This window comes from Pistacia vera, unplaced genomic scaffold, assembly GCF_008641045.1.
Source record: "Pistacia vera cultivar Batoury unplaced genomic scaffold, PisVer_v2 Contig432, whole genome shotgun sequence".
NCBI classification, from domain to species: domain Eukaryota; kingdom Viridiplantae; phylum Streptophyta; class Magnoliopsida; order Sapindales; family Anacardiaceae; genus Pistacia; species Pistacia vera.
In genome coordinates this window covers 380,407-401,139 of record NW_022196260.1, presented here as the reverse complement: position 1 = coordinate 401,139, position 20,733 = coordinate 380,407, and the positions used below count along the sequence as shown (strand labels likewise).

Genomic DNA, 20,733 nt, shown 5'->3' with positions numbered 1-20,733 from the left:
GGCTTCGGTTCATTTTTGGGAAAACTATTATTAGTATTCCCAAAAAAATTAAACAATAAAATGTCATTATTCCCAAAATATTATTCTATCTTTTTCAATATCTTTTAAACTTCTAAAATTTGTTAATTTAACTAAATACATCCAAATATTTTTTTTTAAAATTGCAAAAACACTCCGACCACCCTCCGACGGTGGTGGCCGATTGTCCATATTTAATGGGTGGGTTGGGAGTGTTTTTTTTAACTTTTAATGTTTTATTATAGAGGTATTTAGTAAATAAACAAACATAGGGGGTATTTTTATTTATTTTTAAATCTTACATTGTAATACACACCTAATTCAATTTTTTTTAACTTTTTTCAAAAAAACTTTTCTCAAAAGTGTAAAAAAGTGAACCAAACGGAGCCTAAATTATTGGGAAGAATATGAGTTGTAATACAAAAGGCCTCTATCAACTTGAAGCTTCATAATTGCTACCAAGAAGTCTATGATGTGGATATGGCCGTGTTTTACATTTAATATATTTTTATTACATAAAAGTCATAGTTTGAACCATAATTAAAGACTAATTTACGTACTACTTATTGTTGGATGATAAACAGTAGAGTAATAAAACCTTATAATACCGCGTTAGTGAAAAAGTAAAATAACGAGGAAAAGAAAGGTAACTCAAGTGGGTGTTGTGGTTAAACGACAGCGTAGTAGGAGGCATTATCTTTCAAATTGAATGCGTCCGTGCTTTGGTTGGAACATTAACAGTAAGGTGTAAACTGCCGACACTTGGTTGGTTTGGTTTTCAAAGCTAATAAGCATAAACCCCCAAATTTACTCACACCGAACCAACACCTGTAGCCTTCCATCACTATCTGTGACTCTTGAGTTTGTGACTGTCACTGCAAAACTTTAACAAACTCCCCACTCCCACTCCCATTCGGCCATTCCCACTAACACTCTCTTTACTTTTTTTCATCTCTCTTCTCAGATCCAAACAATTAAAGATGCTGCACGCCAAATCCGATTCCGACGTCACCAGCCTCGCCCCTTCCTCACCCAGATCTCCAAAACGAGCCGTTTACTACGTCCAGAGTCCCTCACGTGACTCCCATGATGGCGACAAATCATCCACCATGCAAAACACGCCCGCCTACAACACCCCCACCGACTCCCCCTCCCATCCCTCCTATGGACGCCACTCCAGGGAGTCATCCGCCAGCCGATTCTCCGGTACCTTTCGTTTCTCCAGAGGCAGGAAGAGAAACGATAAGGGATGGCCTGAGTGTAAAGTCATCGAAGAAGAGGGAGATTGTAATGACTATTATTCTGCTGATAAAGGCTACTCCAGGAGGTGTCAGATTATGATTGGTGTTGTTGCTTTTGTCTTGGTGTTTTCTGTTTTTTGTTTAATTATTTGGGGTGCTAGTCGCCCTTATAAAGCTCAGATTACCGTCAAGGTTTGCCTTTATCTTTTATATATATATATATACACCTTTTTTTTTTTTTTTTAATTAAATTATTGTATTCATCCAAGCCTGCAACATGTGGGTAACCTTAACCTTGTTTTCCTATTTGGGTTACAGAGTTTGAGCATACATAATTTTTATCTGGGAGTAGGAACGGACATGACAGGAGTGCCGACGAAGATGCTGACATTGAATTGTTCAATGAAGATGAATGTGTATAACCCAGCAACATTTTTTGGTATTCATCTCAGCGCCACACCTGTCAATCTTATGTTCTCCGAGATTACAGTTGCAACTGGTGAGGTAAGTAAAAGAGAGATCTGAATCCCAATGTCAGGGTTATTTCTACAATTCAGATTGAAATTGATGTTTACGATTGATTGCAGTTGAAGAAATACTATCAACCAAGAAAGAGTCACAGGGTTGTGAACGTGAACCTAAAAGGAAACAAGATTCCTTTATATGGAGCCGGGTCGAGTTTATTAGTATCGGATAACAGTGGAGCAGTTCCGGTAGTTCTGGTTTTTGAAGTGAGGCAAAGAGGGAATGTGGTTGGGAAGCTGGTGAGATCGAGGCATCGAAAACATATTTCATGCTCCTTGCTTATCGACTCTCGTAGCAACAAACCCATCAAACTTAAGAAGGATTCCTGTACATATACATAGTTCTGTCTTCTGTAGTATATATACCTATTAATATCATATATGAGTTATGTCTATCTTCACTCATCCTCATCTTCTCACTTGAAAGAAAAGTTCATTTCCCTCTTTTAAAATTATTTGTTGTTTTGGTTTGGTTTGTTTTGGATGGTAAAATCATTTCAACCATATTATAGTTATAGGTGTTTGCTAAATATTGTATTTACCCTGTTTCGCCATTCCTTGGTTTTCCATGTAGGTTTTCTGATTCTGCTGATACATTCCATGAATTATGTAAATTCTTGCTTTATAATAATATTTGTGTTTATTCAGATGACATTACAATCTTCCACTACCATCTTTTTGAGGTATCTTTTCGAGGTTGATTGATGACTGTTTAGTGAGCAAACCGATAGTTATTATTATTATTATTATTTTTTGGTACCAACCGAAACCTGTTGCTTGTCATAGGTATAGTGAATAACAACTGAATTGCAGAGGAAACAATTCATATTTATCAAAATTTAGCATGCATAGATGCACTACATCTTGGACATTGATTCCTGAAACATAGTCTCCATAATCTAATCCATAACTCCTGATAGCATGAGCATCCATAATCTAAAGCAGTACGTAATGTGATAAATTTACACCCTGAATCGTAATTAATCTCAATTTTCAGCCAAAAGGTTACATTCATATACATTCACGTCTAAATTGAATTTTATAATTCATTCAAGGATCAATGTACATATACATTAAGAAAGTGTGTTAGAAGCTCCAAAAAAACTGGACTTCTCTCAAGAATGACATTTCTACTAAGCAATAAAATTACCACCAAAAAGAAGGCGGCTGACAATGTCAAATGATGTAAAAAAAAAAAAAAAACTCGGACAAGATACCATGGGGAAAAAATTGACAAATATAAATAAATGATACACCCACTGGTTAGATGATGCCTTAAGTTCTATTAAGAAGCTGGACTGTTGGCCGGTTTATCAACAGCACAGCCACCCTCAAACACCGTGCCACCAATCCTTTTTGGAGGCCAATAGCGAAATACCGATCTTCCAATTATATTCTTGGCAGGGAGGGGACCCCTGATATACAACACAAGATGATCAGCAAAGAGAAGAAATAAACAATTCAGCTCAAAACACACGGCCTTTTTAACTGTAAAGTTGTAGCGCAGTATATATCTCACCATACGTGAGAGTCATAACTATTATTACGATTATCACCCATTACGAAGACTGAGTTCTCTGGTACTTGCTGCAAAATTAATGGAGATTCAGAATCAGCAATGTATGGCATCAATTTACCAGTCTAGGCAACAACATAAGACACCACAATTTCTCGATCAGTTCAATAGAGTTCCTTTTACATGCACATGTGTATTCCAACCACCTATTTTGTTTGGACAAGTAACCAGAACATGGAAAAATGAGAATTATAACAAGAAATTCTAAAGATTATTACTTGATACTTACAATTGGTGTCATGTTATAAGAAGGTGCCTCGAGAATGAAGTTCTCATTCCTTACAACTCCATTAACCATAAGCTTCCCTTCCCGGACCTATGAGTAAAAAGTTTTCCATTGCTGAGCTCAATACTGAAGTGTATTCCAAGAAAAAGATGGAGCTTTTAAAATTAATGGAAAGGACAACAGTTGCTGGGTGGCAAGTGCCTATTGTAATTTGTAAAGCAACTCACCTCTACGATATCACCTTCCTTGGCAACAATTCTTTTAATAAAGACATCTTCATCTGTGTATCCTACTTCCTGAAGAACTGGTGGACTTTTGAAAATCACAATATCATTTGGACAAGGCTTCCTGAAATAGTACGAAACCTGGCATACAATATTCACGAATTAAAATACTAAGCAAATTGTTACTTCAAACATAACGCACTATAAAAATCCTATAATGCTTCAAAAAATAAGGCTACAGATAGAACATCAAATCCTATTCACGCCCATTAAAGTTTAGTAAATGGTACTAATCAATGTATAAGAAACAAACAAATTACAACATTTTAAGTTTATGATGGTTAATTTTCTATATTTATCAACAATATTTGCTATATGCAAAAAATAAAACTTAGCTGTGTATGCTTATTGATGCAATAGAAAGGTCCAGGCATTCCCGTCAACATTATCTACCTAGAAGTAAATTCTAAAGTAGTACTTTTACGGTTTAGCTCAAAGTAGCTTTAAAATATGTCCAGCTCTTCTCGATACCCGACCATGTTTTTCTTTTCTTACATGAATCACCAAAGCTTAAACCAACATGCCTCATTTCTCTTTTATCATCCCCAGGGAAAAAGAATCAGACATCATCTGTTGATCATTAGTTCTTCTGAGTTGCATCTCTTTTTAGATCTATAATTTGTTCATCCTATCGCAGTAAGTAAATAAACCTATTAATCTAAATAGTAGCACACAACCCTCATCTGATATTATATCTTCCCACCTCAACAGAAATAAGAGACAATCCGAAAATCTTATCCGGTAATAAGAAACAACATTTAGATAGAAGAAAGCCAGTCAAAACCAATAGTTTTATTTCTTTCCATTTAAAGATCCAAATACAATCTATTAAAACCTTATCAAGCAAAGAGGACTGCCATGTCAAATGTACTCAAGTTTTTGTAACCATGTGGGCACTGTGTTAGAGCTACACATTGTGTACCACATATACTTGAAATCAATACCACATCACTTTGAATAAATTACATTATTACTAGCAAAATTGAAGCAAATAAGTAACATTACTATGAATAAAGACCCGTACCTTCTCTGCAACAATTCGATCCCCAACATCAAACGTAGGATACATCGACAAGGAAGGAATGTACCTTGGCTCGGCCACAAACGACCGAAATGCAAGCGAAATAGCGACCGCCGCAAAAACCGTTTTTGCATCATCCGTAGTTATATTCAGCCATTCTGGCAATGGTCCATCCTTCTTCTCCATCTCCCCATCATCGTCGTCACCACCGCCATTACCGCCACCGCCGCCGCCGCCACTGGAGCCAACCACTGTCTTGGTGTCTTCTCCAGTGCTTTTCAATTGGTTACAGTAAAGCCTAGAAAGTCGGTTTCTGGGGTGGAGGGTAATAGGATTTGGAAGCTTAAAGTTGAGGTTTTTGAAAAGAGGAAGAAAAAGAGGTGATTTTGATAATGGGTGAAAATTGAGGATTCCGAAGTTAGGGTTTTTGAGGGGTTTGGAGAAGTGGGTAGAATTGAGATTAGGGGTTTGGAGGGAAGGAAGTGGGGGCAGGGGATTTAGAGATATCATCATGTCTACTCAAAGCTAGTTTCCAATCTTTTTCAGTTTTAAGTTAAAATCACTGTTTTAATCCACACCTTTGACCCGCATCTGCGTGGTACTTGTTTTGCGCTGGCGCTTTTTTTTTTTTTTTTCTTTTTATAGATAACTTCTGTATTTATCCAATTAAATAAAATTTTATTATTTATATAATTATAATGAAATTTAAAATTACTCCAGTCAGTCTAAGGACAAAGTTAAACTATGAAAAAATGGTTGAGCATGTTATTAAAAATTTAAAATTCAATTCACATTTAACTTGACCACAACTCCATGATTGGACTAGTGTTGAAAGATTTTTAGAACCAAAAGAAAGTGTTGTGGTAACGAGGGTTGATTCTTTACTGAGTTGTCTAAGTTCGAAAACACTATAAAGACCATGATGATAATGAGATTGTAACACAAGTGGCAGTAAAGGAGAATTGGTTTAAGAGTGAAGTATGGTTTTCTGTAATCAATGAACAATTATCACAGTTGGATTATCCACATTGTATACATTCCAATGGTAGAAAAATTACATGGCCGTCTCTTAGAAACTGAGTTGTGTAATCAATGAGACCAGTAGAAATAGAGGTATAAATTGTAAAACATCAATTTTCAATATCTACAACACTTTATAGCGAATTATCATCAGGAGCCAATAAATCCACCTTGATCTTCAGTGTGTAAAAGCATGTCAGTTGAAATACGATCACAGCAGTCATCAGCTTATGAACACCAATCTATAACCATTTACAAACTGCCCACATATCCCCATCTGACTTTCAGATTGCTTCCTGCAAACCAGTGGCTGCACCCGGAATGCACATGTTTGGTTGAACAAGGATTTAGTAGCAGTCCATACAGTTTCAGATGAAAATCCAGAATTTTGCAGAACTATTTGGCTTCTAATTTTAGCAGCTGGAAACCCATTTTGGTCACTTGCCGCCACTCCGGGTATCTGCAAACCGTGAGAATTAGAAGCACTAAGATTTTGCTTCTTATAAATCCTCTCCAAGCTTTCCACCGGTATCTCATCCTTCTTTCTATTTGGCAGCCGTTCTTCTTGTGTGTCACTTAAAACTCTCTTAGCATCACTCAGCAGACCAATGGCACGCCATGCATCAGCAACAAGTTGGATAGTGCTCTTCTTAGGACGCACACCCTCCTCTTCCATTGTTTGCAGCAATTCTTCTGCTTTCCAAGGTTGTTTTGCTTCTCCATATCCCCATATCAGAGTTTCATAAGTCTTCAAATTGGGAGAAATGCCAAGTTCATGCATTTTCTCAAAAATACTCATTGCATGCTCCATTTTTCCTGCACTGCACCACCCACTGATGATAGTAGTGAAGATAACAACATTGGGGAGCACATCAGATCTGTCCATTGAAATCAGGACTGACTCAGCCTTCTGTGGGTCTCCAGCACGCACATAGCCTTTCGCAAGGATGCTAAATGCATGGATGTCAGGTTCTATACCAGCCTTTACCATGTCATTGGAGATCTCCTGGCATTTGTCCATAAGCCCAGTTGAGCTCCAAGCGTCCATGATTGTGCTAAATGTTACGACATCCGGTTTGACCCCAAATTCTTCCATCAATGTGAGTGCCTGTCCAAAGTAATATTCCCTTTAATATTGAATGCTTTCAAATGCTTCAGAAATCATAGAGTTTCAGAGCATTATACTTGAATGATTGGTTATGCGACAGGAAAAACAAAATTTCTACTTCAAATCTTTATAAAATGTTCCATTAATGATGCCAAGGTGAAAATCGAATATAAAAGCCAAATGTCAGACTCAAAACTTGGAATAACAATATAGAAGATGTTGCAGGTTTTGTTTTTTCAACACTGGGACCTAAATAACTGTAACATAATAATTAAAAGTCTATTAGTCCAAGACTAGACAAGCCATGCCATGCACGTCTGGTGACAAACTGCACACCTAGAATTCCACCAGAATAGGGGAAAACTAAAAACCTTAATATCTATGCCTAGATAATTTGAAATCATTAATCAGCCTTGAAAATAGAAATCCTGCACTCAGTGTATTAAGAAGAACCATGATCACAACATAGAACCTTCTGTAAATGTATAGCTCTTCTCGTAAATAAAGAGAGAGAAAGATAGAAAGGAAGAATATTTGGAAAGATAAATATTAGTATTTGACATAGGAACTCACCTCATTAACTCCATCAGTATCAGTAGTGTCAAGAAATCCTTTGATAAGAGAGTTGAAAACAACAAGATTCGGATGCACCCCAAGCTCCTTCATTCTATACACAAACCTCATTGCATCTTCCATATTGCCTTCTTTACAGTACCCACTCACAATGATACCACAAGTTCGTACATTTGGCCGCAATCGATTGTTATGCATCTCAAAAATAATTTGTTCAGCACGATACGACTCCTGATTCTGAGCATAAGCCCTAGCTAATGTGTTGTAAGTGACAACATCAGGTTGCATACCGGATGCCACCATCTTGTACACCACATTCCATGCTTCTTCTATGTTCTTTTTGTTACACCAGGCTCTAACAAGAATATTGTAAGTTCTGTCATTTGGTTTTAGATTTTGATCCTGTGACATTAGCTCTAGTAATTTCAGAGATTCTTCAGGCTTACCAACATTTCCATATCCTTTAATAAGGGTATTAAAGGTGCTGGTTGTGGGCTTACATCCACTATCCTTCATTTTCTGATAGACTTTCATGGCTTGATCTACATTTCCAGATTCAGAGAAGGCATTGATCATGGCATTGAAGAGTATTGAATCAGGCTTCATACCATTTTTTTCCACTTTGGAGAGCAGTGGGAGAATGGACCTGAATCTTTTCTGGCGAGTCAAGGCAGCTACAAGAGCCGTGTATGTAATAAGAGTTGGTTTGTGCCCCTCTTCTATTAAACTTCTGAAAATGTAATGGGCTTCATGAGGCTTCCCCCTTTCAACCAAAATATTCATCAATTTGGTTCTCGAACGAACTGTCCTGCAACCATTGTTGCCCAAACAGACAAGGCAACGAGATTGAGTTTGCGAGTCCACGGAAGTTGGAACTGAAAGTATTTGGTCCTTCTCATGCACACGTGATTCCTTTGAGGTTCAGAATGATCACAGTTAGATCAATATCATGTATTCTATGAACATATACACATAAAATGATTGAAGTTAAGAAAGAGCCTTAATTTTCTATTTTGGAATACCCAGAAAAGTTAAGTGTGTGTTTCACATGACAACCATGACATAGATCATTCTGAGCATGAAACTAGAACAACATAATTTTTCTCTAAAGTGCATCTCATCAGAAAGCATTGCACAGACCTTTACTGATGACAATATCCATTAATACAACATTAGGAACTTAAAAAAGTTTAAGTGGTCCAAGGAACAAATTGTTCAGCAAATATCAATTTCACAAAGCTTGAATGAGGCAATTTACGAGTTGCAGAAAATGAAACTGAATACTTCATCTAAAGTAAAAACATAATCACATAATATAAAGGAGATGTAGATAGTACCACTCTTGGTGATGCTTCAACCAGCTTCTTGCTAATGGTTGTTCCCTCTTGCTGCTTACCCATGAAAATATGAACCCTCACTTAGCCAAAATCACCAATTTTTTCTCCCTGCTTCTGACTTTCTTAGGCCACCACACCAGACACACAGTCTATTGATTTGTCTTGCGGTTCAAATTAATGTCTAGAATAGAAAGAATCAAAGAACTGTCTACAGGATAAAAGCTAGGCAAAACATCAAAAAGTGTTGGATTAATCAATAATGAGTCCAATGAATACAAGTTTGGGAGGCATATGAATTACCGTCTAAACTTTAACTTAAATCTTTCAATAAACATCCATTATATGGTTTTACATTACACTTCAAAGAATTTTCCTGTACTTGCGTGAAACAACCATAGTAGATTTGTTGTTCACCAATTAAGCAATATTATTACTATTTATTAGAATTAAATATCATGCAGCGAATTGATAGTAACTGGCTTAGTGAAACAGAATGAAAGAGTTCCAATTTCATGGATCTTGAAAATGAATGGCATGTTGATGTTCTGAAGTAATTTACTATCCATGTTTACATATACCCAACGCCAAAGGCAACCTACCAAAGAATCATTACGGGAAAGAGTTTTCATATGCAATAACACATAGCCAGTCATATAAACACCCAATCACATCTAAATTGTAATGCAACACAACAATATATTTATGCAAAAGGAACAACAATTTCTGATTGAGTTTACATGAAATAATTAGCATCAGATGACTTAAAAGGTAGAAATCTAGCAGTTGAATTTCGATAGGACTGTCTGCTTAAAGAAAAGAAAAAGCAAAGAAATAGATACACAGCATTCAATGTCATTTTTGATCAAGTTCAAAGGTTGAGGAGTTTGAGCTGGGAAACAACTTTTATACACCACCTCACTAAAATCAAGAGTTTGAGCTGGGAAACAACTTTTATGCACCACCTCACTAAAATCAAGTAAAGTTTACATTGTTACAGGTGAGAAAGAAGTTTCGTGGGTACCTGTTGAGTTGGGCAATCGAGAAACACTAAGGGAGAGAATGAGTTGCATGGTTGGCTTCCAAGCAGGTGATGAAGTAGCAGCAGTTTACTTTGTACTGTAGCGGTCATGTGTTTGTGTTGTGACATCCACCAGAGATTCTTATCCACAAATATTATCAAAACTGGATTCTGGATAATAATATTTTGAGGCCATAAAAGGTTGATGCCAACATCATAAATGGAAGCATTGGAGGAGGAGATTTTCCCACGCCTCCATTTATAAGCAAAGGTCAACAACAATTGAAACCAAGATTTTTAAATTTAGTTTCTCTCTTTTTCAGGTATTACCAAAACACGTTAAAAGAACTATTATATTCAAACAATGCCTTGGCAATATGAGTTCCACACTATTTGCATGAAAATATAACATTCAAAATTAAGTATTAATTTATTGATGTAATCAAAAGATTAGATTTTTAATAGTGGGAGGGAATACTTAAGATCCCAATCTTTAATTAAAATGGTTTTGGTTGTGTTAACAATGTGTTACAAAAATGTTTTTTACATATTAATAAAATAAAGAAAAACATCATGCAAAAGAAAGTCAAATAGTTGATAGAGACCTTCAGGTGTACTATTTAAAAAGAGACTTTTTGGTGTATTAATCAAAAAGTTTTGAATTTGAGTTTCTTTTCGGATGTCACTAGTAGAGGTGGGAATTTGGGCCCGAACCCAAAAAACCCACTCAAAAAGCTGGTCTTATAAGGTCGGGGGGTCCCAAAACCAAACCAGACCCATGAAGGAGGGCTCGGGCCTAGGTTTGGTCCCTCCTCCAAGGCCCGGGCTTGGGATCGTCCGAGACCGATCCCAAACCGCCCACCCAATTTCGTTTAAGCTCCTAGTAAATATCCAAAACCTACTTATTTTTAAATAGACAATAAATATAGGGTTAAAATAAAATTTTACAAAAAAATAATAAAAAAAATTCAAAAATTTCCAACCCCATAGGACCGGTCCTATGGGCCCATAACATGTCTTAGGGATCCATTTGGACCCTTAAAAATTTCATGGGCCAAAAACCAATCTCATCCAATGGGACTGGACCCATTGGGCCCAAACCTAAGACCAATTGGGCTTGGTCCTTGCCCACCTCTAATCACTTGAGCTTTTATCTAGTCATTAGAATTTTTATTTGATCGATAGTTCAAGGTGTTATAAGATTAGTTGAGGTGCGCATAAATTGGTTCGGATGTCCACAATCATCCCCAAAAAAAAAAAAAAAGTCAAAGTAGTTGACACACATATGTTCCATTGGTAAAACTTAAAAGCATTGGTCAAGCCTTCCTGCGAGTGTCAGATGTGATCTAACAATTCGTAATTTGCTACAATTAGTCAATAATTTATGATTAAATAAGTGTTTAAGGAGGTTGTACATAAATTCAACAACAATTTGGTAGGTGGCAATTACAGATAATTATTCTTCTTATCGAAAAGCATATTTTATTAGTCATAATAATAGCTAAATTGTTTGATTAATCACATTCATCAGGGCAGTTTATTAAAAGGTCATCTGAAATTTAAATTTAATTAAAAGGCTATCAAGTTTTAAAGTGTTAACTAAATAGCCATATTATTGATTAAGGATAATTAAACTTGATTAGTGCTTAATTAGGATTAATGAAGTATTATGTAATCTTTTAAAAATTATACTATATTCCAAAAAACCCAAAATTCTTGCAAACAAACCCAAACACCTTCTTCTTCCTCCCGCCATTAACGCATCTCTACCTTGGTTGTTGTTTCTTCTTAGCTTCGTCTACATCTTCTTCTTCCTCATTCATCTATATCTTCTTGTTCCTCCGCCATTAACACTTTCTTCTTCCTCTACCATTAACATCTTCTTCGCCAAAGATCCCCATTCTCCTCCTCCTGACATTTCGTCAAAGTATGTATATCTCATTTTTACATTTTATATTTAGATTTACAAAGATTTAATAATGGATGGGGTTTGGGTTATGATTTTGATTTAGTTGTTTAGGTTGTTGAATTGTGTTTGATGTAATGCAAGTTGAAAAGAGTGAAATTTGTTGAAAATTTGTTATAGGTATGTGTTCTAGGTATGATGGATCGATTGTGGGTGGAGATGACTGAAAATGTGTTATGGGTATGATGAATCGCTTAAGCGATCTGGTAGGTTTGGTAATGCAGCAGATAGATCGCTTAAGCAATCAGGTATGTGGCATAAGATCACTTAAGCGATCTAGTAAAAGTCTGGTGTATAATGAGCAGATTGCTTAAGTGATCAGTAAATGACATAAGATCGCTTAAGCGATCATGGTTAAACGATTCAGTATAAATAACATGATCACTTAAGCGATACACAGACCATATAAGCGACTGGGCAGATTCTTTTTAAATATTGAACCATTAGTACAGCTTTAAGAATTTTTTTTTTTTTTTTTTTTTTTTTTTTTGCATTACATGTAATTGGCTATTATTACACATGGGACAAGTTGTTTTGGGGGTTGAATATTTTGGTGAGTGGGTGAGGGAAAGTAGCTAGAAGTGGATTGGGAAGAGCAAAAAAGTTATACCAATTACTTAGGCATAGAGGTTGTTTTGATGAGTTGATTGATGAAATAATTAGAAGAGGTAATTTGAGTTGCTCGCGTAGTGATTAGTTGGTGAATTATGTTTTAAGCAGAGTTCCTGAACATTATAAGGTACCTCCTGCTATATTAAAGTCGGATGAAGTGTGAGTTATATATTATTGATTTGGCCGATAATGGTTTGAGGCCGATTTTAAGGGTTTCTTTTGTAGAAAAACCGTTGGAAGTGGGTTCAAAGGAAGGGGATAACAAGGAAGTAGCGGAGATTTGCCTGGTTTTAATTTGAACTACGAGGCCATTGATTTGTTAGTTGAAAAATCAAGAGTACGGTGAATTGGTGGTAAGGAGCACTGTAGAAAGGTTGGTGATGGGGGTAATGAAAATGTTGAGGAGGAGGACCCCAATGTTCCCACAGATGTAGAGATTCCTTTAAATAAAATTATGCAGAAGTGTGTAGATTATGAGGAAGAGAACACATGGTCGTTTATCAGGTTTAGAGGGGGCATTAGAGGTAGTAGTGAATCAGCTCATGTTTTTAGGGTGGATCGGAGTTGCGCATAGGGTATTTATTTGACAACAAAGAGGAAGTGGTGAGGAAGCTAAAACTTGTTGCCGTGAGAGGTTTTTGAATTCATCACCAAAAAGTCAATTCATTTGCTGTGACGGTTGCATGTCGTGACCAAAAGTGTAAGTGGCAGGTTTATTGTAGAAGGTTGGCGAGTCGAAAAATTTATTCTTAGCACATATACTCGTGAGCACACTTGGGGTTTGACATATTTCAAGTGAGCATCGACAAGCATCTACTGATGTTATTGGACATTTGTCAAAAGTCGGTTCATTGAAGGGAAAAGTCCATCTCCTAAAGACATTCAGAGACTTGTGCGCACAGAGTTGGGATGTGCTGTTATTTACTGGAAATGCTGGAGAGAGACAACATGCACAATTTTGTGAGGGGCACACCGAAGCACGAGTACGCATTATAAGAAGCGTACCGTTATATGCTTAAGTTGACAAACCAAGGTAGCAAGACATCTTTGAAGTGGGACAGGAATATGATGTTTAAATATTTTTTGTTGCTTACGGTTCTGCTTAAGGGTTTTGTAAACATGAGAAAGGTTTTGGCTGTTGATGGTTGCTTTTTGATAGGAAAGTATAAGTACATTGTTGGTGGCCACTGCATAGGACAGTGAGAATCACACATATCCTGTTGCATGGTTGTGGTTGACTCTGAGAATGACGAGTCGTGGACTTGGTTTTTTCAGCAATTACAAGATAGTGCCTGACATTGACGAGTTGTGCATAATATCCGTAAGTACAACTCTATAAAGAAGGGGATTGCCACTATTTCCCATCAAGCACATCACAGATTCTGTATGAGGCACCTTGGTGAGAACATAAAACAAAAGTTTAAGTGTGTTGGCCTCCTTCAAACATACTACATGGCAGCAAAAGCTTATTGGGTTGATGAGTTCGAGGCACTTCTAGCAAATCCGAATTAAGGATGATAGTGTTGCTAAGTATCTTGAGCATGATGTTGGTTTCGAGCGATGAAGTAGAGCTTACTTTCTTGGAAGAGGTTTGATGTCATGACCACGAATATAGCGGAGTCTATAAATTCGAGTTGTTAATAGAAAGAGTTTCCAATAGTTGCACTTTTTGATGCAATCCAGAGGACATTGTCAGGTGGTTCCATGAGCGTCGTATGGAGTCAGATAATTTTACTACAACTTGTTCTATCTGCTGAAAAATTATTACGAGAACGTAGGAACTGTCAAATGCACTGTTTTCCTATCCTCTTAATGCTTAAGAGTTCACTGTGCGCGGCTATGGTCCGGATGCCCTAGTTAACCTTGTTAATAAAACTTGTATTTGTAAGTGTGTTGACATTCAACGTTTACCTTGTCCTCATGCACTAGCAGCACTGAAACACCAACGGAAGCCGGATTTTGGTTCAAGAATTTACATGGAACTTTGCTCCCCTCTCTATATGGTAGATCACTATATGCTAGCTTATTCAGAAACATATATCCAGTGCCTCTAGAAGCATGAGTAGTGCCGCAAGAGTTGGCTGACATTATCATCCATCCGCCATTCAAGAAGACAGTAAAGGGGAGAAAAGACTTAAGCGTATTCAATCACCTCTGAGGTTCTTCGGAAGATGAATAAATGCTCATTTGCAAGCAACCTGGCCACAAGAGAAGCAGTTGCCAAAAGTAATCACATGCAGATCTAGAAAATTAGGTTCAAAGAAGGATGAAATTCAAGGATTTGCGAAGGCCAACCGTTGATGAGTTATGTTTTCAATTATTGATGTTTTAAATTTTTTGTTCCTTTAATAAATCATTCTTTATACTTCTTTTACATGCCTAAATATCTGTTGGTGATTTTAGTTTGGAATTAGGTTGTCAAATTGAGGAGAAAGTATGGAATCAATACGTGTTGGTAATTTTAGTTTGTCAAATTTAGGAGAAAGCTGGAAAAGTATTTATTGCCCATGTCGCTTAATCGACCAGACAAAAGGCAAGAATCGCTTAGCGATACTCGGATCGCTTAAGCGATCATGCACCTGGGCAGATTTGATTCTCCAATCACATGATTACGATCGCTTAAGCGACCCTGTGTAAATGAAGTTCCTTTTAGTAGGATCGCTTAATCGACTACGAAAAATTTTAAAATTTAACAAATACACCCCCACCTACCCAACTTCCCAGATTCTGGCCATCATCGCGGTTGGATCAGGCGGATAGGGCATCGATATGGCCTTTTCCGGCCAATAGACCACGATGTGCTGGAAGTCAACGGCAGAGCTGTGGCCGTGAGTCGGCTTGATGGCGAAAAAGTCCACATCGCAGACGCCTATATAGCCGTCGTTTTCGGTCAACGATGCCCAAGATTTGGTCTCGTTGACCGTCGACGTCGGCCATTTCTTTGAAAGTCGATGACAGCCAATGTGCATTTTTCGGCCAGATCCACAGTGGATATGGCTGGTAAATATCACATCGGGCAAATATGGCCATTTTCGATCATTTGTAGTTGTCGATGGTAGTCGGAATCTGGGAAGTTGGGTGGATGGGGTGTTTTGTTAATTTTTAACTTTTTCAAGCGTATTAATGAAATTAATTCAATTAATGGGTCAAATTTATTAAAAAAATACTAATATTTCCTAAATATTAACAAAGAAATATTTTGGGAATGGATTTGTAATATTTATAGGAATATTCAACCAAACGCACCCTTTATGTTCTGAACAAAGAAGAATAACATATGTTCCACTAAGATTCCATGGTTACCTTTAAAATATAATAATGGTCATGGTCCACTGAACGAATCGTAACCCCATTGTTTAGCATAGATGTAACATTCTACACCTTCATGTTTCATACTGACATAATAACTATATTTTTAATATAATATAATAACGGTTATAGCCCACTGAACGAATCGTAAACCCTATATTTTTAGCATAGACGTAAACATCTACACCTTATATGTTTCATACTGACATAAAATAACTAATGTTTAATATAAAAATAACGTCATAGTCTACTGAACGAATCGTAAACCCAATATGTTTAGCATAACGTAAACATTCTACACCTATATGTTTCATACTGACATAAAAGAACTATATTTTTAATATATATAATAACGGTCTAGTCCACTGAACGAATCGTAAACCCTATATGTTTAGTATAAACGTAAACATTCTACACCTTACATTTTTCATCTGACGTAAAGAACTATATGTTTAATATAATATAATAACGGTCATAGTCCATTGAACGAATCGTAAACCCTCTATGTTTAGCATAGACGTAAACATTCTACACCTTACATGTTTCATATTGACGTAAGAACTATATGTTTAATATAACATAATAAGATCATAGTCTACTGAACGAATCATAAACCCTATATGTTTAGCATAGACGTAAATATTCAACACCTTATATGTTTCATACTGACATACAGAACTATATGTTTAATATAAATAAATAACAGTCATAGTCTACTGAACGAATTGTAAACCCTATATGTTTAGCATAGAGTTAATTGCTAAACCGATGCTCTGAAATACATAAATAATATCCGAATACATAGGATCACTTAAGCGATCATCTGTATTTACACAGTCGATTAAGAGATCTGTCTATATCGCTTAAGCAATTCTTGTCTTTCACTCTGGTCGATTAAGCGATCTGTCTGTCCGCTTAAGCGATTCTTTGCTTTTACTCCTGGTCGCTTAAGCGATCGGTAATTGCTTAAGCAATCTAGCCCGCAGCAGATGCCCAGATCGAAAATCGCTTAAGCTATCCATTTGTATCGCTTAAGCGATTTTCGTAAAAGATTCTTGATCGCTTAAGCGATTTGAGATCGCTTAAGCGATCTTGGCCAAGGCAGAATGAATCTACCCAGATCTATGATCGCTTAAGCGATCCATTGGTATCACTTAAGCGATTGTTTAAAAGACTTTTGGTCGCTTAAGCAATCTTGTCCGAGGCAAAATGAATATCTGCCCAAATCTAGGATCGCTTAAGCGATTCTTCCTAATGAGTCTCTGTCGCTTAAGCAATTTGGGATCTTGGTCAAGGCAGAATGAACATTTGCCCAGATGGGTAATCGCTTAAGCGACGATGCTTCGTAATAGACTCTTGTCGCTTAAGCGATTTGAGATAGCTTAAGCGTCATATCTGGAAAAGTCTTGGTCGTTTAAGAGATATAGTGGTCGGTCATATACGTAATTGTTTGTCCCATGGCATTCGTTAGTTAATTAATTTCGAAATGACTATGATTGGGAAACATTTGTACATCACTCATTTCCCTCCCAAATCCGAAAAGAATTTGTATCGCAAAATTAAGTAATTATATCAATCTAGTTCATCATAAATCAAAATATAAGAGATATCAATGTAACTTGTTTATCGAAACACAAATAAAAAATAGGCATGGGATGCGACAAATATCGAAATATATGGACAAGCTAACCATTAGCCCCAACTGGGGTGAATCAAATAATCACACCAGTAGTGATACACAAAATGAAACAAAACGCTAAAAAACCATTATCCAACTTGGGTGAAGCAAATGATCACACCATATATATAATTCAAACTGCTAATGAGATATCTTATATGGACAAAAAAAATATCTTCAAATATCAGATCCAATTCTTTCAATGATTCTGTAGGCACAAGCTTTTGGCTGCCGCAAGAAGAGCCACAACACAAGATTCCTATACACTGCCTTTAATTTACTTTTTGATGCCAAAGAGTTTAATGTCACTAACACCTTTGCACAATCTCTTTATTGTAGATGCCTCCTCCTACCAACCAACCTTGGAGAAGTTTTCGAATTTTGTTTGCCAGCAACCTCTCTGAGATCATTGTTTGGTACCATGCCTTCCCAGCAGCCTTTATTGCAGATACCTCCTCTTGCCAACCAGCCTTTGAGAAGTTTCCTCTCATTGTTTGTCAAACCTGCAAAATTATCCCACACACCTGTAAACACGTCAACTTTGTAAATAAAAAAAGGCACGTAAAAAAGTTACAATGGGTAGGTGAGAAGTTCACTCGTCCTTGTCTTTCGGTAAAGCTCCATAAAGCATGATACCTGCAGCATCAGCACCACAACCCAAGTATCAACATCAACATCACATAAACTACAAAATTCAAAGTCCACATTTCATACCTTTTTATTGGGTTTTGCTCACTGAAAACGATCCATCTGCCCATGAAGCAATCGACAGCCCAGTCCTCTCGACAGTCTCTCATTGTTTCGTCATTCAACCCGTCCTCGAGGTGTTGGTCATGTCAAACTCAATAAATTTCAGGGCATATGCCCCACATTCAGCATTACAATAGGAAGAAGACATTAGCTTAGAATAAACTTATAGACAATTGTAATGTAAGTTAGTTTTAACAAAAGTTACCTTGACTCATTTATTAAGCCGTAGAGCGCAAATTGGCCACTTTCCTGTTAGTACTTGACACCCAAGTGCCCAAACATCCCCGCTGTCAAGCAACAGCCGCGGGAACAACCTGCAGTGGCTCTAACTCGACCTCCAACTGCTTGTCTCGACAAAAGTGGGGTTGCAGTCAAGGATCTTCAGCAACCCCTCCTCTAATGCGCAACGACTGCTATCCAGTGCATTTGTTTGATGGGATGATGTAGTACACTCTTTTAACGAAGGCCCAACCGTGCTATATTTGGTCGATCCCCCCGTATATACTACTAATTATGTCATCAAAATGAAAATCATCAGGGATGCAGTCCAACTGTACTGGGGCCAATCTTTTTCGCTTCGATCCTTTGGCTGCACCACTAGCAACGACTTTTTAATTAAAGTGCGATATGTCGAAACAAGCTTGGCCAAACGCCACATCGGTGTGACACAGTCGGGATACAATAGATCACCATCAGTATCTGTCGTAGCCTCATTAGTGCTAATATCTCATCGATGCTGCATCAAATAAAAACAACAAGATAGTATGGAAAACATAGGCAAAAATAACTCACCGGTCCTCAAGCCATGTGCCCATCATCAACAACTTCTCAAACCATTCCCGGGATAATCTCCTGTCTTACACTTTATATGGCCATTACTTCCTGATCCTTGTAATAGGCATAGAAGAGTTTTTACTTTTCCTCTATTGGCCTATCAAATCGACATTTGAGTCCAATTTCCCTTCCCACTTCCTCCCCCTTCTCTATTTTTACAGCCCCGCTTCCTTCGCCTCCCACCTCGCCCTCCTCCATTATCACCGCCCCACTTCCTCCACCAACCTCCTCAATTTCTGGTTCTTCCTCCATTTGTTTCTTAATTTCTTCTTCTTTACCTATGTCACTACCATGTAAGGCGATTTCACAACATGCTCTTCGGCTCTCTCTTTTCAAGCCAGTTTGCACTTCAATCGCCTTTAATTCTCCACCAACTTCCTCCTCCATTGTACCAACTTCCTCCTCCACTGTACCAACTTTCTCTCCCAGCTTATCCACTTTCTCCTCTACCATTTTCATGCACTCTTCCATTTGTCAAATCTTGCATAAACGGTTGTTGTAATCTCAAACATGCCTTTTATGAGGTCAACAACCTCTCTCCCGACGTCGATGTCTCTCGCAAGCGGTACTTGTTGTACCGTTTGCTGAGGCATACGAACCTTTTCCTCCCTCTTCTCCTCCTCATCATCGGGCCTCCTGCCCATTGGAGCTTCATAATCCTCGCATCAACAACATTGTCAAGCAATGACCCTGCAACTGCCATCACATGCGTGACCCTCTTAGGTCCCGCATCAGTGGTCTATCCGTTCATCCCTTCATCCTCCACTGCTTTGAAAGATGTGACATAGTCCTCTTCCGCTTCATCCCTAATAGCTTGAGAAATAGACGGACGACTCCCTGCAATAAGAAACAAAATTAATCAGATTGAAGCAACATTTTAAAGCAACTGCATATTCAAAAGCTTAATCCTTTAATCTTACCCCAGCCGCTTGAATCTCATCTCTATTTGGTCGTAATCCTAATGGTTACACCTCCCGACATGCCACCGCAACATCCTAAAATTGCTGTTGCACACCAAACTGTTGCTCCCCTTCGCATTAGTGAAGACAGGATGGCCTCATACATCCGAGCCTACTTGTAAAAAACAGTCCATATCATTTCAAGCACATATTTAAAAAATATAACAGAAACTATTAATATTTACCTGCATTGCCCATGGAAGCCAAACAAATTATCCATGCTTGGTTTATCCTTCCCAACCCATTGGGCATGCTTTAATGCCATGTCTGGTTTTTTCGGGCTGTTGATGGTTCGCTCAAATGATATCCGTCCCCACAGATAAGAATTAAAGAACTCCAAGTCGCTTGCAAACAACAACCAATCTTTCTCAACAGCTTTTGTTGAGTCACCACCCAATAAGATAGAATATAAAACAATAGCAATCACACTCTTATCTTCTCTCCATCATTAAACCGAACTGATTCTAGCCTCTCCTCCAAAACGTGTCCTGTAAGACTTTGCCCCCTGCAAAACCTTCTTACGAAACATTATGGCTCCCAAACTGCCTTTTGGGTCCGCCTTATCTGGCACTTCCCCGCATCCTAAGCAGTCACCAAGGCATACTCCATCATCCCAAACCGTAGTGGCTTTCCATCCACTACGAACCACATTTCTTTTTTTTTTGTTGCTTTTTACTGA

The 20,733-nt window shown here is 37.6% G+C and overlaps 3 protein-coding genes across 5 annotated transcripts; 1 reads left to right on the top strand and 2 right to left on the bottom strand.

Moving 5' to 3' along the window:
* Nucleotides 1-720: 720 nt before the first annotated feature.
* LOC116143765 lies at nucleotides 721-2,435 on the top strand. Its single transcript, XM_031429216.1, has 3 exons — nucleotides 721-1,451; nucleotides 1,578-1,763; nucleotides 1,847-2,435. Exons 1-3 carry the CDS (start codon nucleotides 999-1,001, stop codon nucleotides 2,123-2,125), a joined length of 918 nt encoding a protein of 305 aa, XP_031285076.1. The 5' UTR covers nucleotides 721-998; the 3' UTR covers nucleotides 2,126-2,435.
* A 560-nt stretch (nucleotides 2,436-2,995) lies between these two features.
* On the bottom strand, nucleotides 2,996-5,467 carry LOC116143681 (chloroplast processing peptidase). Its single transcript, XM_031429122.1, has 5 exons — nucleotides 4,894-5,467; nucleotides 3,813-3,950; nucleotides 3,589-3,675; nucleotides 3,303-3,370; nucleotides 2,996-3,198 (listed from the first exon to the last, which is right to left on the bottom strand). The coding sequence occupies exons 1-5, from the start codon at nucleotides 5,401-5,403 to the stop codon at nucleotides 3,069-3,071; spliced, it is 933 nt and encodes a 310-aa protein (XP_031284982.1). The 5' UTR covers nucleotides 5,404-5,467; the 3' UTR covers nucleotides 2,996-3,068.
* Nucleotides 5,468-5,871: 404 nt separating this feature from the next.
* Nucleotides 5,872-10,101, bottom strand: LOC116143679 (pentatricopeptide repeat-containing protein At5g21222-like). Of its 3 annotated transcripts, none has more exons than XM_031429119.1 (4): nucleotides 9,891-10,101; nucleotides 8,929-9,842; nucleotides 7,592-8,503; nucleotides 5,872-7,018 (listed from the first exon to the last, which is right to left on the bottom strand). In XM_031429119.1, exons 2-4 carry the CDS (start codon nucleotides 8,989-8,991, stop codon nucleotides 6,134-6,136), a joined length of 1,860 nt encoding a protein of 619 aa, XP_031284979.1. In that variant the 5' UTR covers nucleotides 8,992-9,842; nucleotides 9,891-10,101; the 3' UTR covers nucleotides 5,872-6,133. The 3 variants fall into 3 exon arrangements, with proteins under 3 accessions (XP_031284979.1, XP_031284980.1, XP_031284981.1); XM_031429120.1 differs by having other exon boundaries at nucleotides 8,929-9,150; nucleotides 9,950-10,101; XM_031429121.1 differs by having other exon boundaries at nucleotides 8,929-9,109; nucleotides 9,950-10,101.
* Between the last annotated feature and the right edge of the window lie 10,632 nt (nucleotides 10,102-20,733).